The sequence below is a fragment of the Lates calcarifer genome, linkage group LG9 (assembly GCF_001640805.2).
Source record: "Lates calcarifer isolate ASB-BC8 linkage group LG9, TLL_Latcal_v3, whole genome shotgun sequence".
NCBI lineage: Eukaryota > Metazoa > Chordata > Actinopteri > Centropomidae > Lates > Lates calcarifer.
Window position 1 is genome coordinate 17,970,181 of NC_066841.1, and position 21,990 is coordinate 17,992,170.

The 21,990-nt window shown below is 39.3% G+C and overlaps 1 protein-coding gene across 6 annotated transcripts in view; it reads right to left on the bottom strand.

Moving 5' to 3' along the window:
* Nucleotides 1-2,406: 2,406 nt before the first annotated feature.
* tnca (tenascin Ca) overlaps nucleotides 2,407-21,990 on the bottom strand; it is a 32,321-nt gene continuing 12,737 nt past the window's right edge. The window contains exons 7-29 of one of the 6 annotated variants that reach the window (XM_018694248.2): nucleotides 21,247-21,516; nucleotides 20,542-20,727; nucleotides 20,351-20,440; nucleotides 19,836-20,099; nucleotides 18,641-19,039; nucleotides 17,300-17,752; nucleotides 16,147-16,422; nucleotides 14,371-14,643; nucleotides 13,905-14,177; nucleotides 13,531-13,803; nucleotides 12,222-12,530; nucleotides 10,744-11,016; nucleotides 10,296-10,418; nucleotides 8,902-9,045; nucleotides 8,640-8,759; nucleotides 8,381-8,524; nucleotides 7,250-7,380; nucleotides 6,763-6,895; nucleotides 5,434-5,585; nucleotides 5,143-5,239; nucleotides 4,900-5,061; nucleotides 4,432-4,595; nucleotides 2,407-3,680 (exon numbers count right to left, since the gene is read on the bottom strand). In XM_018694248.2, the coding sequence (XP_018549764.1) occupies nucleotides 3,570-3,680; nucleotides 4,432-4,595; nucleotides 4,900-5,061; nucleotides 5,143-5,239; nucleotides 5,434-5,585; nucleotides 6,763-6,895; nucleotides 7,250-7,380; nucleotides 8,381-8,524; nucleotides 8,640-8,759; nucleotides 8,902-9,045; nucleotides 10,296-10,418; nucleotides 10,744-11,016; nucleotides 12,222-12,530; nucleotides 13,531-13,803; nucleotides 13,905-14,177; nucleotides 14,371-14,643; nucleotides 16,147-16,422; nucleotides 17,300-17,752; nucleotides 18,641-19,039; nucleotides 19,836-20,099; nucleotides 20,351-20,440; nucleotides 20,542-20,727; nucleotides 21,247-21,516 (4,820 nt within the window). In that variant the 3' untranslated portion in view covers nucleotides 2,407-3,569. The remainder of the gene's footprint in view (nucleotides 3,681-4,431; nucleotides 4,596-4,899; nucleotides 5,062-5,142; nucleotides 5,240-5,433; nucleotides 5,586-6,762; nucleotides 6,896-7,249; nucleotides 7,381-8,380; nucleotides 8,525-8,639; nucleotides 8,760-8,901; nucleotides 9,046-10,295; nucleotides 10,419-10,743; nucleotides 11,017-12,221; nucleotides 12,531-13,530; nucleotides 13,804-13,904; nucleotides 14,178-14,370; nucleotides 14,644-16,146; nucleotides 16,423-17,299; nucleotides 17,753-18,640; nucleotides 19,040-19,835; nucleotides 20,100-20,350; nucleotides 20,441-20,541; nucleotides 20,728-21,246; nucleotides 21,517-21,990) is intronic. The other 5 variants (XM_018694250.2, XM_018694251.2, XM_018694252.2 and 2 more) reach the window with 5 other exon arrangements.

The following is a 21,990-nucleotide window of genomic DNA, read 5'->3' on the forward strand; positions in this document are numbered from 1 at the left end:
GTTGAGGCTGATGAGGATGTTTTTCATAAACTTGCGTAATAACGATTCTGTAACCATCTTTCTGCTATTTCTATTTTGTTGATGTTGGGATATCTCACTAGATAAATGAAAACCTGACTTGTTGGTAGTGCTACAAAAAAAATTCAAGGGATCAGTAACATTCATCCTCCTGGGACAATGAAATATATGTGCAAAGTTTCACTGCAGTCAATCCACCAGTTGTCAAAACATTTCACTGAAAACCAAAAATGTCATTGTGAGACCTCATTATGGCCCTGGAGGAGAGGTCAGAGATCACCAGCGGGTTTTAGCCTCTGGAAACCATGAATATCTGCACAAGATTTTATGGAAATTTGATGGCTGTTGAGATATTTCAGTCTGGACAAAAGTCTGGCATGAACCAATTGGCAGTCAGATTGCCACACCTAGGCCCAAACCACAAACATAAGTTTTAAAAAAAAGAAAAGAAAAAGAAAGAAAGATAAGATAAAAATGAAAGATTTTAAAAAGCTAATATCTACCTTTTCTGTGGTTAGCTTCCAAGAAATCTGCCAGGGCTCAAATAGAAATGGCTTTACAGTACTAAACATCAACTATCTACATGTTTTTCACCAAGTTAACCCCTCAGAACACATAGTATCTCTTATCAATGGCTGTTACCAACTCTTATCTGTCTTCGCCACAGGAAGAAACAGGGGTCATGGGAAATATAGATCTGATTCTTTTTTTCTTTTTTTTAAACAAAACCTAAACATTGGAGGGTACAATCACTGGAAGGATATCGAGTATTCCTATCACTAGTACTCTCTGGAGATATATTACAAGGACACTTGACTCATGACCTCGAAGTCCTTATTTAGAAACATCTCAGGGTGAAATTAGATCTTAGCAATACGCATACGTAGAAATCCAGGGCAACACTTATTTCTAAATCTTGAACTTCGTGTGGAAAACTCCCAGCTCTGTGCCAGACGACATCTAATGTCCCGTCACTCCTCTTCTTCCTCATTGCCATACTCAAACATAACGTTCCAACATCCTAAAACCTTCAACAGCTGAGAGTGTCAGACTTCTCCTGACATATGAAGGTTACCGTGGGCAGCAATACCCCGAAACCATAGCTGTGATCATGACAACATCAAACATTCAGTCTTTTCTCGGAGGATCGGATGTAAGAGGCCAAAATGTACCCATTAAAGTGTGAGCTGCAAAACAAACAAATAGAAGGGGGTGCAGAGAGGACATGGAGGTGGCTCTAGGTCGAGATGGATCGTCCATGTTACAAAGACACGAGGTAGGGTTAGATCACTAGGTCACCAGCCTGATGTTGAAATAATGAAATGACCTGATTATGCTTCTTGCAAGTCAAATGCAACTGAAAGTAGGACCCACAGCTCAGTCATATTTAATTAAATTATCCCTCCTTAAAGGCTCTCAAGAAGTTGGCAAGTCTTCAAGCACCAAAGTCTGCCCTTATTATAGTTAATGAGTGTAACAGAGCCAAAATTTCCACTTCAGATCTGGGACAGCTTACCTAAACGATGGATTTGATGATGAAAAAGTATTGATTTTGCAAACCTTCTGTGGCTTGCACAAAAGGTTCCAAAGGGCTCCAGTTGCAAAAGAAAGATAAGACAGATTTTATCCCAAACTTTGGGATCCTGGAGCAGGAATGTCAGGCTGCACTCAGTCTAACATGCTTAGAAAATAAGACTTTTACAAACATGCATGATGCCAAGGGTTGGTATAAATCACAAGGAAAACTCTGAAAGTCTCAAAGTCAACCAAGAAGAGGCTCAATGTGTCTTGGTTGGGAGTGAAAGCTGTAGGGACAAAAGGATCTACAATTATTTATTAAAAACGTGGATTTATTGACATTTATGCTACTTTGAGGTGTATAGAACAATATTCTCTATTATAGCAAGTTAATTAATGTAAGGTGGAACAGCATATGTGGAAAAAAAATGATGGACAGAACAACCTGAAAGAATTATCTAATTACATTTGAGTTTTTCCTTCCCCTGCCTAACATTTTTAAGTAGTAAACAATGATTTACTAAATTATTTATAACATAAGCAGATATAAAGGCACTTTTATGTGTATTAATGCACCGTATTTGGCAGCAGTTATATTTTATTTAATACACTTTAGAGTGGCACAAGACCTTTAACTAACTTCAAAGGGCATTTTTTAGGGAAACTGACCTCATTGGTTTTTAAACCTTAAGACTTAAAGACACTGAATGATCAATATTCTTGCTGTGTAAAATATGCTCCAGAGAAGCAGCAGACAGCCACATACATCATACTGAACATGCCCCACCAGTATTGTATAGAGTGAACACTGCCATCTGCTGGAGTGGAAATGATTTAAATGTGTACTTCATAAAAAGAGCTCACACACACTTTTATCAAACTAACATTTTTATTTGTACTGGAGGTTACAGAGCATCAGATTTATATTTCTATCAAAATACCATAGATCAAAATTTAAATATGAATTCAATGGTATTAGTGGCCTGCAAATGCAATTGGTCTCTCAGTTTACAGTGAATACATGGCAACATTTCATGGAGTTCATTATATTATTTAAGATGCATCATTTGGTACATTTATTTGGTAAGACTATATTTTACAGGTCTGTTATTTCCTAATAATTTCTGGTAAAGAACCATATAGTTTGGTACTAATTACAGGAAAAACACACAACGTTCTAAAGCTTATTTTAGTTAGTTGTGTTTATCATTGACTTGACAGATGAATTTACATGAAACACATTTCTCCATTTAAATCCCAGTTGATATTTATTGCTCACTCATTAACTATTTGAAACTTTATTCTGAATTGTGTTTGCCTGCAGATGCATTTCACATTTCACATGTGTAGCTCACCAACTATCCTCTTAACAAAAGTCTCAGTGTGAAGTGTGCCAATTCATCACTCTCCATTTTACCTGTAATTACAACCAAATTGTATGTTGTTTTTTTTCCAGGAAACTTCTCAAGAGATTTGGAAATAAATCAGAAACAAAGGGTCCAAAAACTAAAGCATCATCAAGACTTTTGTCCATAATGCTCTTCGGTGGAGGAACTGAGCTAATTCAACACACAATGCCACTGAATTAACTTCCTGTTACTTCAGGCGTTGTGAGGGATGTGGCCTGATGCCTTCTGACTATGTGCCTTTGACATGTTACTGATTCAGTGGATCCATTTACACAATTTTACAATTCATTCTCATATGAATACAGCTGTTTAGATCCCAGTAACACATGTAATGTACGTCCATTCACACTCAAACTCAACAGCTACTTTCTCTTGAAACCCAAAATTTGGGACCAGAGATTGGGATGGCTACACAAAATCGGCTAATCGTTTGAATCTTTGGTGTAAATTTACCAGGTTCATTTCTCACAGCCAGAATTAATTACATTCGGTGTGATTGCCTTTTTTTGTAAGTAATTTAGAGAAAATGGAAAGATGAGGGAACACAGAAGTTCATGACTGTTGGCGAGGCTTGGGGGGGTTGGGGGGTGCATGGAGGTTAAGAAGAGGAGGTGGTTCGCATGTCTATGATCGTTTTTTTCTGCTCTCAAAGTTTCTGAAGTTGGCTGGTCTAATCTTCATCTCTGCAAATTCAATTGAGTGTTCGTGCCCCTTCCAGTGGAACCAGTTGATCCCCTGTGGAAAAGTGGAAATCATTCGGAAAATGGCTCGAATAGTGTGATATAGATACATATCTAACACACCAGAGCTGTCTCTCCCTACACTATACATCCACCAACTGACAAACATGAAGCAAATTCTTCTGATTTGTTTCTTTTCTTATACAGAAGGTGAAACAGTTCCATATTGTTTTCAACATTTCTGACATATATGTCTCATTTATTGTTGATCACTCACATAGTTTTTGGAAATATCTGAAAATACATGTGGTTTTGAAAATTTCATGTAGTTTCATGTATTACAACAAATACTGAGATATAATGTCTTCGAGTTGTATGGTCCTAATTCACTGAAGAAAGTATAATGAAAGGTGACTGATGTTTGGTTAAAATACTATTTTTAGCAAGTTAAATAAACCTCTTATGAGAAACTGGGAGATGGCAGAACCCCAGATTAAGAATAATTGATGGAAAAACGAACACATACAGTATCTTGAGACTATAAGCAGCACATGTAGAGGAAAAATGAGAAATAAATGGACAAGACTCAAAATAGTGACATCGGAACGGAGTGACTAAATCCATCCGCAGGACTATAACACTGACGGAAGAAATATGAACTCATTTCCCAGACAGGTTTTGTTTGTTTGTTATTGTTTAATATTGTGAATCATTTGCCAGTAATGATTCAAGTGGTCAACAGCCATCTTTCCCTGAATGAGAAGTAAATTATCTGATTTTATGAAATACATGTGAACGATACATACCTTACTGTGACTGTTGTCGCCATATTTCCCCATGAGGTTGACACGATGACAATTTTTATACCAAAAGGCACCTTTGTAGGACAAGGCGCAGTTGGTAACAGCGATATCATTATCATTGTCAAAGGTGGAGAATGGTCGTCCCTGGTGGTAAGTCATGGAGTCACCTGATTAAAGACATGAGATGACTAGTAAAGCTGAGAAAACACAGGTCACGGCTCAATCATTGACTCACTCAAACATGTGAGCTCAGTCCTACTGGTTTAACTAAACCAGTTATAGTAGCTTTTTACTGAGATAAAACACCTGCTGGTTGCAGCCTCAGAAGCCAGACTTCCATCCACATGCTGCAAGAATTTTAACTTTCCAGAAAACTGGGAGTTCAGTGCAGAGACAAAAAGTTTTGATTCAACAAACATTAAAAAGGATATTTTGCAAAATATCAAACTATTCCTTTAAAGTAGTACCTACCTGCTGTTCCACTGTATGCTCCTATGTAGACTTTGTAGCGTGTTCTTGGTTCTGCAATGGTGAACTTATCATACTGAGCATAGGCTGATTCCCCTTTGTCCCTCAAGTCCACTCGCAGCTCATAGTGGCCAGAAGATGTGATTTTATGGAGGTTGGAGAGACCTGTAACCCAGATTTAATATGTTTGAGTTGGTAGTGAGGAGTGGGGTGAAATGACGAGGGCTAAAAGACGAGAGCTCTTACCCAGCCAGAACTCATCATTCATGTTACCAAAGCCAGCAGTGTAGTTCTTCCAGTTCCTGAAGAATTCCAGCTTTCCACTCTGGCGTCTGAGGAAAACCTGAGGAGGACTGACTTTCATGAGTGTCATAGAAGCTTCACAATAATCATAACAAGCACGACCAAGATCACTGCTGTGCTGTCTGTCATGTGAAAAACAGCCGTTGTATAACTGGTATGATCACATCCTATTCAGCATGAGTTATGGTTTCAAAACAGCCTTTCACTGGATTCCAGCAGGTTGATGTTCCTTACCATCCATCCTCCGCCATCTGTGGACATGTCACAGTAAACCTGGATGGGCTGGCCGTCTTCTCCTCCCACATAGATGGTGAACAGACCAGAGGTCGTCTCCCCATTCAATAAAATCTGAGCACAGTCCTTGGGGCGTCTGTACAATTGTCCGACTAAAAAGCACGTATTAAAAAGACATCATCTTAGAGAGCTCAGAGGACACAGTTGCTTTATCTTCAACCCTGTTATACAAAAAATAAGATGGTAGATGATATACAGTATCACGTGAGAGTTAGGACCTTGGAAAGAAAGAGGTTTAGAAAGAAGAGAAGCAGAAGGTTTTCCATCAGGAGCAGCTCAGGCAGGGTGAAAAATAAGCACAGGTGAATTGACTGGAATATCAGATTAAATGAAAGGAATTTGCATTAGAAGTTATATCTTCCTCATGTGCATCTGGACTGTTGCGTAACCCATCACAAGTCTCTTTAGTGCTGGAAAAAGACCTGTAAGACTAGCGATGCTGATTGTAGGCACGAACAGTAGTGGAAAAAGTACTTTACTTCAGTCAAAGTAGCAATACCACAGTGTAAAAACACTGTAAATATATTCTAAGTAGAAGTCCTGAAGTCAAAGTCTCAAGTATCATCAGCAAAATGTACTAATAAAGGACTCCCTCTGCAGAAAATGATCTGAAGAAAATCCCTTGTATTACACTATTAGATTAGTTATTACTGATGCATCAATGTGTAAGATGACTGATGTTGCAGGCTGAGGTGGAGCTACTTTGAACTGCTTTGTAGTTTAGTCCAGTGGTTCCAAACCTAGGGGTTGGACCCCTCAAAAGGTCACAATGTAAGTCTGAGGGGCAGAGAGGTGATTAACTGGAGAGAAAAAACAAAGAAACTTTTTTTCTAATTTTTGACTGAAATATTCAACCATTTTACATCATTGAGCCTCTAACAGCTATTGAAATGAAACCCTGTCTTTTTGGTGGAACTGATAATAACTCACTTACTCACTGGGGATCACTTGTTTGATTTTTAACAATGTGTTGGATTTTATACTGTAAGTTTATCATATGTTTGTTATACAGAATCCTAATCTAAAAACTAACCAGTAACTATAGCTATTGCATAAATGTAGTGCAGTAAAAAATACAGCATTTCTTTCTGAGATGTAGTGGAGTAGAAACAGAAAGTAGCATAAAATATAAATACTCAAATAAAGTACAAATATCTCAGCACTGCACCTGAGTGCAGTATTTTAGTAAATTTACTTAGTTCACTTCCACCACTGTACTCAAATAATTAAAAACAACAACAACAAAAAAGATTATGTTCTCATGCTTACTGGTAGTGAAGACAGTGGTTACATGTCGACTCCTCTGGGCTCCAGCGATGGCCTGCAGTTTGACATTGTACTCTGTGGAGCCAGTTAGCTGAGCCATGTTGTAGGAGGAGGCTGTTGGGCTTAGCACCACTTCCTGAATCCATGCACACATGCACAAACACAAAGCATTTGCAAAGAGCAAGACAATTTAAGAGGTTTAGAAACAAAATACGTATTTACATTACTGTTGAACATTTCCAAGGAATACCATTTGTTTTTATGGCCACTGGATTATGCACCAATAAGAATATTTCTAATATTCACTCCAGATCGGTATAAACTCAAAGCAGTTGCTGCCAAGAACTTAGGAAATCAATCCAAAACCTTATGTTACGCTTTGGAAAATGGTCCTCAGTAATGATGAGTTCACATAATCTGTGGTTTTTGGTTTAAACAAGCAAAGCCACCACTGCTGTCAGTGATTTAACTGATGTGGGGATGAACGTACCCTGATTACACCATCGGCAGAAGAAAAAGTGAGTGTGTAACCGGTGACAGCAGCCTGTGGAGGTTTCCATGTGAGAGTAGCACTGTCAGTTTGAATGTTAATAGCTGTCAGATCGCGGGGAGGGTCCACATCTGCAAATACAATGTCACACTGTATATTTATCATGTATTAACCCTACAGAAATAGATTTTTGTGACTGAGCTGGGAAGATAACATTAGACATATCATCGTCACTTGAGTTAATGTAGTGAACCTGTTAACAAATAGTAGCTTTCCAAGAGAATTTAATCCTGTTTCTGGCCAACTGACAAATTCAAGTCCAGTATTCTCTGTTTTTGGTCTCTACCAACTCCTAAGGGGAATATCTGCCTCTTCAGTTGCAAAATTCTCCACTATGTTCACCAGCTATCTGTGTCTGTCTGCTGTTTAGTGCTGAGCTGGTAGTTAACAGCGGGTCCAAAGACAAATGAAGAAGCCTATCACACTTGTTGTGTCACACTTGCAATGAATCCAGGAATCCTTGAGGCGCTCTTCAAGATAAAAAACAAAAAACGATCACAGTAAAGAAAAGAAAACATTCCTCAGGCTCTCTTCCACAGAGCAAGGAGCGGATATAATAAAAGTCTTGGTCAGGGCAGAAAAAGTAAAATCAGACTGTTTACAACTGATACTCTTTATAGACAAGAGAAAATATAGAAAATATAATACAATTACCATAACAATAACATCAAAACCATTGTTTTGTTTTGCAGACCCAGTGAGGTTGAGACCAGTTGGAGTTTTACCTAATATGCCTGACTAAATAAAGACTCTGGATACATCTCCCCTCCATGTTCTGCCCAAAAATGATTGCAGAATATTTTCTTTTCCTTTGTGTACAATGGACTTTTAGATCATTTTCTCTGCAAATAGCTGCCTGCTGTGGCTGAGAACGCCACAGGGAGGGTGGTGAGAGTAAACCAAAACAGTAAAGCTGTGGGCCTGTTGCCTACACAATGAGCTGAAACCCCTTTCACCCTCTTTCATCTGATACATTGTCACTGTAAAAATATCAATTATAGCCACTTTAAAGGAACTGCAGATAGAAAATATACAAGAATCAATATTAAGGTCATATTTATCTAGACCCACCAGTGGTGAATTCAGTAACAGCAGAGTCACTCTTCTGAGCTTCTTTCACAGCATGAACTCCAACTGAGTAGTGGGTTCCTGGAACAAGAGAGCCCATCTCAAACTCCACAGTGTTGCCAGAGACATGCTCCACCACTGGGGACACTGCAAGTCAGGACACATCCACATCAGTTGATCAAGTCAAACAATCAAAGGAAAGGAACCTCGTGCCCCTTGTGATCAATATAAATGTTACTAAAAAAAAGCCCCTGAAATTCACCTGAATCACCGCTGTAGGTAATGACGTAGCCATCAACTGTGGCCACAGATGGCTGCCACAGCAGCAGGGCTGAAGTGTCAGTGACATTAACTGCTGTCAGACCCTGAGGTCTGTCCAAAGCTGGAGGACACAAACAGGAACACAGTCTCAAGGGAAATGGCTTCAATTAAATTTTCTACGAACTGACTCAAATGTCACTACAAGTCAGAGAGGGACTGACAATGAAGTTATGGATGTCAAATAAGAAAGAAAGAAAGCCGACCTGTGGTTACAGTGTCACTACTGGGGTCACTTTCCTCCAGACCCTTCACAGCACTGACAGTCACTTGATAGGTCTTGCCAGGGATCATATTGGGTAGCAAAGCCTCAAACACACTGCCATCCACAGTCACTGTCATCGGGCTTCCTGTGGAGGAGGAAGAACAAAATATGGGTCCTGTGCTACAAACACTGCATATTGTACAACGGTGCTTGAAAGTTTGTGAATCGTTTAGAATTCTATATTTCTTCATAAATATGACCTAAAACATCATCAGATTTTCACACAAGTCCTAGTAGATAAGGAGAACCCAATTAAACAAATGAGACAAAAACAGTATACTTCACTAAAATGATCCAATATTACATATCTGTGAGTGTCATAAGTATGTGAACCTTTGCTTTCAGTATCTGGGGGTCACTCCTTGTGCAGCAATAACTGCAGCTAAATGTTTCCAGTAACTGCTGATCAGTCCTGCACATCAGCTTGGAAAAACTTTAGCCCATTTCTCAAAACATAACTGCTTCAACTCTGGAATGCTGGTGGGTTTCCTCACATGACCTGCTCACTTCAGGTCCCTCCACATGGATTCAGGACTTTAACTTGGCCACTCTAAAACATTGACTTTATTCTTCTATAACCATTCTTTGGTAGAACGACTTGTGTGCTTAGGGTCATTGTCTTGCTGCATGACCCACTTTCTCTTGAGATTCAGTTCACAGACAGATGTCCTGACATTTTCCTTAAGGAGTCACTGGTGTAATTCATTTCATCAATGAAGCCGTCCTGCACAGATGAAAACGTCCAAAACATGAACTACCTACTGAGGTGATTTTCATGGCAATCTATGGAGTCCATGGTGTGTCATTAAAGAAATAAATGATTTGTGCGCACAACTTAATGAATGCACACTGATTGGTTTTTAGTAATTTATGCTCTCAAGCTAATAATTTATGCTTTTGATTTAGCATAGCCTGCCCTGTCTTGTCTGTGTTCATCACACTCTCACTAGGGAAACTGTATTAAATCTAATACAGTTTTATTTTGATCCTGCATTTAGTCATGTAGATACACTTTTACTGTTTTTTTTTTATGTTTTGGCTGTAAAACAACAATATTTTGTTATCTGTGAAATCACTTAAATGTATTTCACAGGACAGCAGATGTTTTTTTGAGAGGACAAATTCTTCTTTTTTTCCTCTTCTCTCCATAACACCTAGGTTCCATGGCAGTCCATTCAAGCTTGTCTGGACTGACAAGCTAGAATTGCATCAATTAGACCATAATAGCTGTAGAATTTTAAACCAACTAAAATAAATCTATGGCATTAAATTGAAATGTACATGTAACTTAGCAATAAATAAACAGTAGAAATACAATAACCTTGATTGACTTACCTCCTTCAAATGGCACATAGGCGATGCGGTAGCTATCCACTGGAGAATGAGGCATGGACCAGTGAACTATGGCTGAAGAGTCAGTCACTTCAGAGAAGTGAAGTCCTCTTGGATTGCTCAGGCCTAACAAAGTGCAAATGGATATGTGCAGACAGGAAAGCAGGAAAGACAGGGAATTTAAGTTAGTCCAGTAACATTGCAAGAGAAAAAAAAAACCAAAACAAAAAAAAAACCTTCAGCTCAATGGATCAAAATTAAACTCAAGCCATAGTGTTTCCCAAAAGACCGTTTTCCATTACAGACAGACATGGAGTTTAGCCTAAACCAGAAGAAAAAAGATTAGTGGGACTGTGGATTCATTCCTCTGATGACAGACTATCCAGACCAAAACTTGAGAAAGTTTAGTAGTTAGTAAAAAACTCAACACTTTGCAGTGTTTTTCATATACCTGTCTGAGCAACCCCAGTAATAGGTTGGGAGCGTTGGTCCAAAGAGACACCATAAAGCTCGATTTCATACTCAGTGGCACTCATGAGTCCAGTTAAAACCTTGGTTCGTTCATCACCACGGATGCTGTACTCGTGCGGATGGGCTAATCTTTTGCTGTCTCTAATTTTAATGACAAATCTGTCAAACATATCTTCGTCAGCCGTCCATGACAGACGGAAACTGTCAGCAGTGATGTCCGAGACAAAGAGATGCTCCACCTCCGGTTCAGCCTCTAGTTAGACAAGGAAACATAACGTTGCAGTAGGTTTGGTGTTTTCCAAGAAATATTCATCAACTTCTGAGAAATGGCCAAAGACATCAGTTCAGTTTGGAAGAAGTCAGCAGTCAGACAAGAAGGTTTCCAGGTGGCAGACAGGGTTATATTCCAGCCTGAAGGCCTTTTTGTCCACCACCTCTGATTTGCCATGCTCAGGCATCCGTTAGTGTAAATAAGTCAAAAACACAGTGCAGGGGAATAAATTTGGGGGAATTAAAAAGACAAGATGCTTTTTGTAGGTGTTTATTTATGTCAGTGAAAAAGTTCACATTCCATGAAGGGCTTTAACTGATCTGTTGAAGGAAATTCAGCAAACACTGGCTGAGACGAGGCCCCCATGCGTCCTCAAGGCCAGCCTTGATGCATTCAGTGCAAAGACAATGAAACAAATGAGATTAGAAGTTAAATCAACGGACATTTCATGCTCAGATTGTCAGTTGATTTATCAGTGTTTTCCACTTCTGATAATTTTGTTTAATTCAGTGGTTTACGTCCATCTACTGGAATGGTTTTTTGGGTTTTGTTTTTCTTAGCCTGATTCATAAAGCAACATGAAAAGGCAGCAGCATGAAAAGTAACTTGTCCAGTTGTGTTGTAAACTTGTCATATCCATAGACATGATAATCATATTAGGTCCACACACAGCTGTGTGTTACCAATCGAAAATCTGAAGGAAAACACATTTAAAATATGAAAACAAACAAATATGCTTGCTCATATTTTGGAGGTAAGAAGAAACAGATGGGAGCTCCACATCTTTTCCTTTCGATGATGAAGAAAAGTGCTTAAAACAAGGGAAAAGTGAGATCATTCTGGAAAAGAGTTGTGTTGTAAATCTGTGTTAGGATTAGGTAACAGTACTGAGCTGAAGCCTCACCATCGAAACGTGGCATTGACCAAAAATCTATCAATAGTCAGGCTAATTTTATTTAATTTTAATTCAAATTTAATTTGACATGAAAACTATTATTTTAAGTATTATATAAAAAAGTCTAAATATCAGAATTATGTCAAATTATGACCAGCCAGGTTGTGAGAGTGAAACTTCAGAAATGGATCATAAAGTCTGATGATCATATATATACACAGTAGCTGTAACAAAATAAGGAATTGCACTTTTTAGTAAGACAAGGGGCCTTGCAGTGCACTGTGAGTGGTACCTGTCACAGCCACTGTAGTCAGAGGCCGAGAGAGAAGCCCTGACTCTGACACCCCGGTCAGCCTGACCTCATATCCTATGCCGGTGATGAGGCCCCAGATGTCCAGGTGACTTTGGTTTCCTGGCACTGTGAACTCCTGAGGCTCCAGTAGCCAGCCAGAGTCTGTCACCACTATGTGAAAATGGCTGAAGCCACCACTAGAGGGGGGTAAATCGTCCTGCTGCAGCTGCTGCTTCACCTCCCACGACACACGGAAGCCGTAGGGGGTAATGTTGGAAATGGTCAAGTTTTCCACTTTAGGCAAAGAAGCTGGAGGGGTGTGGGTTTCATTGTTTTGTAAGAGGGAACAGATGTGGGAAAGGGAACAAGATTCCATTAGGAGCATAATGTGTGCAATGGCTGCAAAAGCAAATCATTGAATCTGTTCTTCCTGTGAGGTATCTTTTTTTTTTTTTTTTTTTTTTTTTAAAAAAGACAAATGTAGTCATCATCAGATTAAAAACAGAATATCTGAAGGCCACTTAAAGGCCACAACACATTAAGGGCAAACTTGGCGCGCATCATACTGCTTCATTTTTCTACTATAGACTGTAGAAAAAAGGATGCAACCTCTTTTTTCCTCACCAAAAGGTTTCTAAAGCTACATTCTGAAGCTTGAATTTGAGCTTACTGTCAGAGTGAATGAGGACACGATGAGGATGTCTGAGACAAAAATGCTACCAACACTATATCACAAACAACACAAAAGTCTCTTTTAATAAAAAAAAATTACATTTAAATTAAGTTCAAATTTGAGGAGAGCAGTTGGCACTTTCTGAATAGAATTCAACTCAGACATCCAGTGGCCATTAGTGGTACTGCTTCTTAACACACTTCCTGCATGGATGGAAGTTTATAAGCCCTAATCATCGCCTGATGACATTTCAACAGGTGCCAGTATTCATGTGATAAAATTAATCAATATGAAAACAAAAAATTAAGACTGTGAAAGCTTTTCACAACAGAGAGATCTCTAATAGAACAAAATATAAAAAGAAAACAAATTGAGCATGCTCATTTTCGGGGTTAATCAATGATGATTTCACACATCATCATTGCTCCTAGATTGTGATGATTAAATCAAAAACAAGGTGCTTATGATACAAGTCAAATTTGCTCTTAATGCATCTCAGATTTTAGCCCTGCAGGACTGGTATATTATGGTGACAGCAGGAGACAAATTCCACCACTACTACTTTAGACCATTAAAAGATTTGATGCAAAACAACTACAAGTGATGAGTTTAAAATATGAGTAAAATACATAGTACCTGTGACGGCGTGGGCTAACACAGAGGGAGTGTGGCGCCCATGAGAAATACCATACAGTTCAATGTCATAGCCTGTGGCATCCATCAGGTTAGAGATCGTAATGTTACGGATTTCACCGGGCAGTCTGAACTCCAGCGTATCAGACTGCTGTTCAGAGTCACTGACCCGGATAACAAAACCATCAAAATGGCCTGACACAGTGCTCCAGGACAAGCTGAGATTATGTGGACTCACAGATGAAGCAGCTATGGGCCCCAACTGTGGGACATCCTCTGAATAAAAAACAGAACACGGCTTTTCAGTTATGTTGTGCTGAGAACTGGTATGTAACAATGTGTTTGGTACATGCAGTGTCAAGAAATGCATGTGATACCTGTTGTAGCTACAGCAAATAGAGGCTTTGTGTTCTGGCCACCAGCGCTGGCGTACAGCTTTATGTTGTAGCTTGTGCGCGCTTTGAGCCCGGCCATGACTGTGGAGCGCACGTCTCCTGGCAGAGCGCGCCCCATTGCCTGCGAGGGCAAAGCAGACTCTCTGACTTCTACTATAAAGTTATCAAAAGCCTTCTCTCGTGTCCGCCACGACAGAGAGAATCTGTCTGAGGTAATGTTAGAAACAACTAGCCTGGACAAATCAGGCTCTTCAGCTACAGGGGAGAGAAAAATATAGCATATATTCATTTATTGCAACATATAGCATGTATTTGTCTTTCTTCTGTCTGCATACAGGCCCAAGTCAACTTTACAATGCAGATAATAACTGAAGAATATTTAAAAGCTAATATTATATAACCCTATTCTTCGTAAGACTAATAATAAATACACAAAAAATTAAAATACCTGTTGATGCAACAATACTGACAGCACTTGTTCGGGATCCCTTGTATGTCCCATAGAGGTAGGCTATGTAATCAGTGCTGGGCCTGAGCCCTGTGACGTCATAGGACTTAACATTGCGGGATATGTTATATTCCTTTGGCTCCATCAGCCAATCAGAGTCAATAATCTCCAGGATAAAACCATCAAACTCTCCATCAGTGCCGTTCCAGAGGATTGAAAAGCTCTCTGACGTTAAGTTTGAGATATATAGATTGCCAACCATTGGCTGATTCACTACAGAAAGAAATCATTATTAGATTTTCATCACAACCACTTTGCAGAACACATATGTCTAACTTATATATCACCTATATACAAAATGTGTGACAGGTAGCTGGTTGGTTTATCATAATGTATTTAGTGTTACAGGACACTCACCACCACCAAACTTGCAATTCCTGATAGTCTGAGTAGCTTAATAAAAGATTAATACATGCATGGCTTTTTGCATAAAATGCAAATGGAAAGTCTACCACCATGATTAACTTAGCAGCTTAAATTTTAAACCAATTACACCTATTTGTTTTCTTAAAAAATAAATGATGACAAGATGGACAAACATCTAATGCCAAGGGGAAAGACACAAAAAGCCTTCATGGTAAATAGCTGAGGAATACTGGCCTGCAAGTGTTGATTTAAATGTGAAAGTGTGGTTAAAGAAGAAATATTATAGAACTGAAAGTCTTTTTCATGCATATCGAGCAAGATTTGATCATGCAATTGATCTGTTAATACTGAATACAGGATCAGTTCTGCATAATGTTGCACCAGTTCAAAGCACAATAGGACTGCCACATAATGTTAAACTTATAAAAACATTTTCACATGCGATGACAACTACATAATTAGTTACATGCAAGTATGCATTAGAAAATTTTGGCATCATTCAGATGTAAAACAAAGTGGCGTTACTGTAACCTCAGATTAAATTATCAGCATTTTACCTTGATAAGGACAAGAAGGTTTAATCATTTGCCACCTAGTAGTTCAAAAGGAAATGAGGATATTTACTTTAAAGTTCTGTGAAAATAAAATCGACAAAACTATCTATGTCATTCACACATTCTAACAGAACTCAAATGTCACTAAATCTCACGCATACTGTGAGCACTTGCACATCCATGGGCAAATGATCCTTCAAGGTTAATTACACACTGAATGAGGGATTGATGGGATGAAATGAGATGGTCACGCTGCCACTGTGTGACAGGCGGGGGGAGGGTGAAAGTTATTGGTTTGCTTTTGCAATCATTGCAGCACATCAGCGTCAAACCTGACCACGATGCAGGGGATGGTAGAGAGGGGGGCTTCATGCACTTTGGTAACTGGGATGGATACAGCAGTCCAGGGCAAGGGTGAACATTTGAGGGGCGTTTGCTTGGCTCGGTGATGAGGCACGGGTGCCCATCACCCTGCCCTCTCTCAGCTAGACAGAAACAGTGGCTGGAGGGTAAAGAATGGTTCATGGCATGTTGGTTAAGATGAAGCAGTACAGTGCACTGTGGCCAGTGTGTTGGACAGTGATGACAAAACAGGAATTAGGTTATTATGTTGTTCTTGTTTCATGCAGCGATGTGCCGACGCTCCACTGTGAGTGGGACAACAGAGGGTCTAGTATGTGTCTGTGTATGCTTCACAGATTCTGACTGAAATTGAAAGATAGTTAAAAATCAATGGAAAGAAAGAAAGTTTAGGAGTTAGAGGACAAAACTCTGCAACACTGCTAGTTGCAGGTACCTGTGGTGGCTTCACTGTACACGGGTTCAAGGAAGGAGCCCTGATACATCCCATACAGGCCAACCATGTAGCTGGTGTTGGGATTCAGCCCGGTGATGCCCAGGCTGAAAGCGTCTCCAGACAGTGTGAGGTTCTGGCTCTCTGCGAAATTCTCCAAGTTTGTTACTTCAATGACAAAGCTGTCAAATTCCCCACCCATGGGGCTCCAGGACGCAGTGAAGCCGTCCCATGTAATGTCAGAGATGGTGAGGTTCACCACCTTGGGTTTCAGCTCCTCTGGTAGATAGACAGATCAGAGTGGGGTCAACTGAATGGCAAGATGGATTACAAAAATTACTCTCACATAACTTTTCATGGCACATTATTCATTATAAAGTACAACAGATTATCAGGGCCACGCTTCAGAAACAATAATGATCAGAGATTTTGAAATTAAAATTGAACTATTACCAAAATAAAATTGACAACTTAAATTATGAGAAAAGTCATGTGTGTGAAAGACATTTCAATAATTAAGTCTGATCATAATAAAAAAGCTGACATCAATTTACTTTAATCTCGAAATATTACTACTTTAAGGTAATTTTTCAAATTCTAAATTAAAAATATAAATATTACAACTTTATTCTCAAAATGTAACAACTTTAATTTTGACAAATTATTGCTCTAATCTTAGAATATTACAAATTTATTCCTCAAAATACTGTGACTGTGAATTTTTCATCTATTATAACTTTGATCTTGATATGATTTTTTTTTTAAAATGGAACTTTAATCTTCATATATTATGAAATACCATATACCATGATATTTGTTTTGACAACAATAAATCTTAATTGTTAAAATATGATCTTGCTTACTACTATTAAAGCCTTGCTCTCATAAAATTACAAAATTATTCTCCAAATATTATGACTCTTGAAATATCCCTTAGTCTTTTTCCTCAGTATTATGACTTTAATCTCAAAATCGCTTTCTGTTTTTATGGCCCTGATAGTCCATTGTAAATAAGTCAGAGGTTTAAGCAAACGAAAACCATCTGTGGAAAAAAAAGATACCATGCAGCCATCCTGAAATATTTTGAGCATAAAAAACAAAAGGATGTGATTGGTTGTGATGAATGCCTACAAAAAGAAATATTTGCTTCATGTACCTGTGGTAGCAAAAACTTTGAGAGGCAAAGATGGCTTCCCTTCCACCAGCCCTTGCAATGTAATATCATAGAGTGTAGAGGGAGACAAACCCTCTATTTCAGCCTTTCTCACACTTCCTGGTAATGTGGTCACATTAGCTTGTGTCACCCCTGATGGAGAACTGAGCTCCAGCAAAAAGCTATCGAACACCTCGTCAGGTGCCGACCAAGCCAAGCTTACTCTAGTGGAGGTAACATTTGTGACTGTGAAGTCCCCCAGTAGATCCAGGTTTGAGCTTTCAGGCTCAGCCCCAGAGCTCATCACACCAGAGTCAGAAGTGGAAGGAGCCTCAGTGTTTACAGGATGGTGGGGATCTGGCTTTTGAATTGTTTCATTATCCAGAGCAGACGGTGGGCTTGTTGGGGCATCTTTGATGCTCAGCGTAAGTACATCTGGAGAGGTAGGCTTGGGTGCTACAGTGAATAAAAGCAGGTTAAAGTATGGATTTGTTACTGGCTCTGCTGATGAGTGAAAAAGAAACAACCTGTGAAGAAAAAACTGAGTTAAATTAAAAATAAAAGATAGAATTCAAATGAAATGATTATACACACTTAAGTTCTGTCCTTGGTCAAGCGACAGCTAAGGCATTAATGGCACATGAGTCGGTGCCATTAATCTTTGAAGGTTCTGAGTAGTCCACCAGAGTGGAAGTACACAGTTGTCTTCAAATGGATGAAGAAGCCATGCACAGCCATTTTGTTCCTGCTGACCTAAAGACAGACTGTTGAGTCACTTGTTTGACATGCGAGTGATTGCGGTCGTAATTTTCTGCTAGAAATCATTTAATTGTGTAAATGGTACTTGAAACGATGAATGATGTGGATGGAATTAGTGGCACAAGGCTTTCAGAGAGCTAAATGGTTGCATTTACAAGCTCAAATGCAGGGAGAAATCAGGGTAGCCAGTGAACTGAAACACATTGTACCTGGAGGCATTAATGACTCAGGGGAGAACATGTTCCCACTGTAGATTTCTTCTTGTATTTGAATTTTGGGAAGCAACATTTTGCTGGAGTACTGAAGCCTTGGAAGATGACAGATGGGATGAGGTCAAATGAGTTTAAAAAAAAAAAAAAAAAATCTTAACATCTCTGTTGGGTTTATCATTACACTGTGTCATGCTAAATGTTATGCAGATCATTTGTTGATGAGTCTCAATGAGTAATATAGCAACATGCAAATCATGTCACCACTCTCATCTAAGAAACAAGCTGAACTCTCAAAAACAGAATATTCCACTCAAAGGAGAAACTGTTATAGAATATTTCTGGTCAATATTTAGTCTAAAAGAGAAGCTTATACCTGTGACTGCAACAGCTTCAAGTAGCGCAGATCTCTGGCTACTTGTTATTCCATAAAGTTTTATTTGATACTCTGTCGATGCCTTCAGGCCTTCAATTCTAGAGCCAGTGGCATCTCCAGGAAGTTGGACCACGCTCACATCCCATAATCGCTGAGTGTCTTTATATTCTACTGCAAAACTATCATAAACGCTGTGAGCCTTTTGTCTCCATGAGAGGTCAAATCCATCAGACGTGATGCCTGAAATAGTCAGTGGTCCAAGCTCATCCTCAGTCTCCGTCCCAGGGAACTGGGACTCAGAGGGGTCTAAATACACAAAGCTAATGACATTGTCCTCCGAGCCTGTAGGAGTCGTTAGCTCACGGTCATCTGAGTCAGCTAAATAAAATGTGAAAGAGGCTACAAGAAAAACAAAAAGGCACAAATCAAGAAAGCATCATTTAAGTGCATCTTATTTTCTTCGTGTTCGCCGGCTGCAGTTTTATTTCCAGCCATCAAATCTCTGTGGTAATAATTCTAAAACCTAATGTTTAAAGTTTTAATCCTTCAGATTTCAATCCTGATTGATTTATCAACACAAGTATGGTTACTGGTGGCAACAGCGAGTGAGGTTTAACACTACAGCAAACAACAGAGGAGCAACTGGGGATCTGTTTACAGTGCAGCCAAACAATCTCACGTTGTTCTAATGAAGAAGTCCGTTAAATGTGATTGATTTCATACTGCACATAGTGCAAGTAGTTTCTCATACAACAGCAAGATATAACAAAGCTGATTAATTTGCACTGCACTGTTACATCTACTTTCCTGTGTATTGCTTGTGCTTAGGTAGGTACTGACTTAAAGTAAAAACCTATAAAGACAGATACTGAAGATCAATACATCAAATGGCTACCGCTGAAAAAATAAATAGTATCAAAAATGGGGTTTGATTTCATGAAAACCTCAAGGATTCCAACTTAAATGTTGCAATAAAGAATACAGACAATTCTTGATCCCTGCTCTCCTAAACTTTTACAGCTGAAAGGTCAAAAGGAACTGTCCCTTTCACCTGTATTAAAAACTTCATTAGTCTTGAAGAAATTCTGAGGGACATAACAACAGATTTTGAATGACAACTCTATTTTGTTCTTACTTTAAAGGCATATATTATCACTTCTATCACTATTCATTGGCAAAAACATTTCCTACCCACCTGTGGACGCAGGCAGGGTGACAGGTGTGCTCCTCTTGTGTCCTCTCTCTGCAGTCAAAATGAGGTTGTAGCTCATTCCAGGAGTCAGGTTGGACACAACATAGCTGGTTGCTGTGGCTGGGATCTCCACCTCCACAAGCTGGCTATCTCCAGAGACGTACACCAGCATGTAGCCACTGACCTTGGCCTGAGGTTTCTGCCACTTCAAAGTGAGAGAGGTTTCTGTGGACTCGGTTACCTCAAAACCTCTGGGAGGATCGATGTCTGACAGAAGAGATATAAATGAGGTGCAGCAAAGCAATAAATAAATGATAAAAAAAAGTTTGACAGTAAACTTTGCACAATTTAAAATCAATCATTCACAAAATCATTCAATTCACTTATGTTGCCTGCTCAACACAGTTCATAAATCACTTTTCCACCATTAGTTTCATTTCGTCACCCAAGACATCTGTGTGTTTATGTAGGGGTGTTAAGGACGAGTGTTTGGACAGCTGCTCGGCAGCGTCTCTCACCAGTTGCTGCATTTGTAGTAGCAGGGAGGCTCTCTCTCTCATTCTTCACAGCAGTCACACCAATCCCATACTCCATCCCTGGCTTTAGACCTGACATAGAGACAGAGAAATTTACCACTTGGTATGACTGATTCAAGCTTGGAGGTTGTGTGTGGTCATACTTAATATATTTTCACCTATGTGACCCTTACCAGTGATAGTAGCTTGTGTGGTATCTCCTGGTCCTTGTGGGAATACTTCCTCACCATGAGTCGCTCCAGAGATGGGGCTGTATTTCACCCGATAGCTGCCAACATCGGCCTGACTGTTAGTCCACTGCAGAGTGATGCTGTTGTCTGTCTGGGACATGGCCTGTAGGTTCTTGGGGGCATCCAGGGCTAAGATACATTTATTTATAAACATATCACTTGCTGGTCACAAACTATAGATTTATACATAGACACTGAGTTTACTATTTTGGCTGTTTTTACTATTTCAGACATAACAATTTACAATATGAAAACAAACATGCACATCTTAAATCATCACTAAATAAATATTAAATAAATATTAATGTTCTGCATGTTCTGCAGTGCTGCTTATTCACTGTAATGAAAGAACATGTCACCCAGTTCAACAATGTGGCTCACTGACATGTTTTTAATGGTGTGGATAACAACAGAGCACAAAGGAATAAAACATACTGGACTCTGGATACACAACTAACAGTACTTATTAGTTGAAACACATTCAGCTGATTTTGGTCTTTAAGATTTGTTGAGAGCAAGAGAAATATAGAATATCACCAGCCTTATCCTTTAACGTAACTATTTAGTATTGCACACCATACACATACATGCAGCTTTTATAATAAATTAAAATATAAAGGGCCACAGTTACTGCCATCACAAGCCTACCTGTAGTAAAAGTGGTGGTGACAGGGTCACTGCTGAGGTCTCCGCTCCTGGAGACGAGCGATACAGTGTACTCAGTGTCTGGCCTCAGACCGCCAATGCTATACTGCTTGTCTGGAGGGAAAATCTCTGCACTGGTTTCATCTGAGGAGTCGGAGGAGGGCCCGTAAAACATGGTGACTTTGTCCATTGGAGCCACTGGCTGAGACCAGCTAACCAGTGCCGAAGAGTCAGTTACATCCTTCACCTCCACCTGCCGGGGACCGTCAATCTCTGAGGTGGGAGTTCAGATGAGGGTGGGACGTGGCAAGGGATGAGAGATAGTTGAGTGAGAGAAAATATGCACGTGAAATTATGTCTCATTAACTATCCAATAGAAGGTCATCAAATTACTGACAGCAAATGGCTGACTCACTTTAAAAATAACAAACAACTGTAAATATAGTCGACTGTCTTTAGAGGCAAAAATCCATTATTTTACAGTGCAAGAGAAACAATTTTCCAAAAATGCAGTGCTATTCCTTTAAGGTTCTTAAGCAGAAAAGTGTCTGCAAAGTTGTTCTCAACTATATCATAGATGTAATCTCTGTAGGAATAATTTAGCCTCCAGTAGTGGATGCCTTTAAATTTCCAAATTAATTAAGTCAAGCAAAGACCCAGTGGCTAACGCAGAGTGAGTCCAAGATACTGTCTCTATGAAAGGAAAAAAGATCAAGATTGAGACCAACATTAGCACTCTTGCCATGT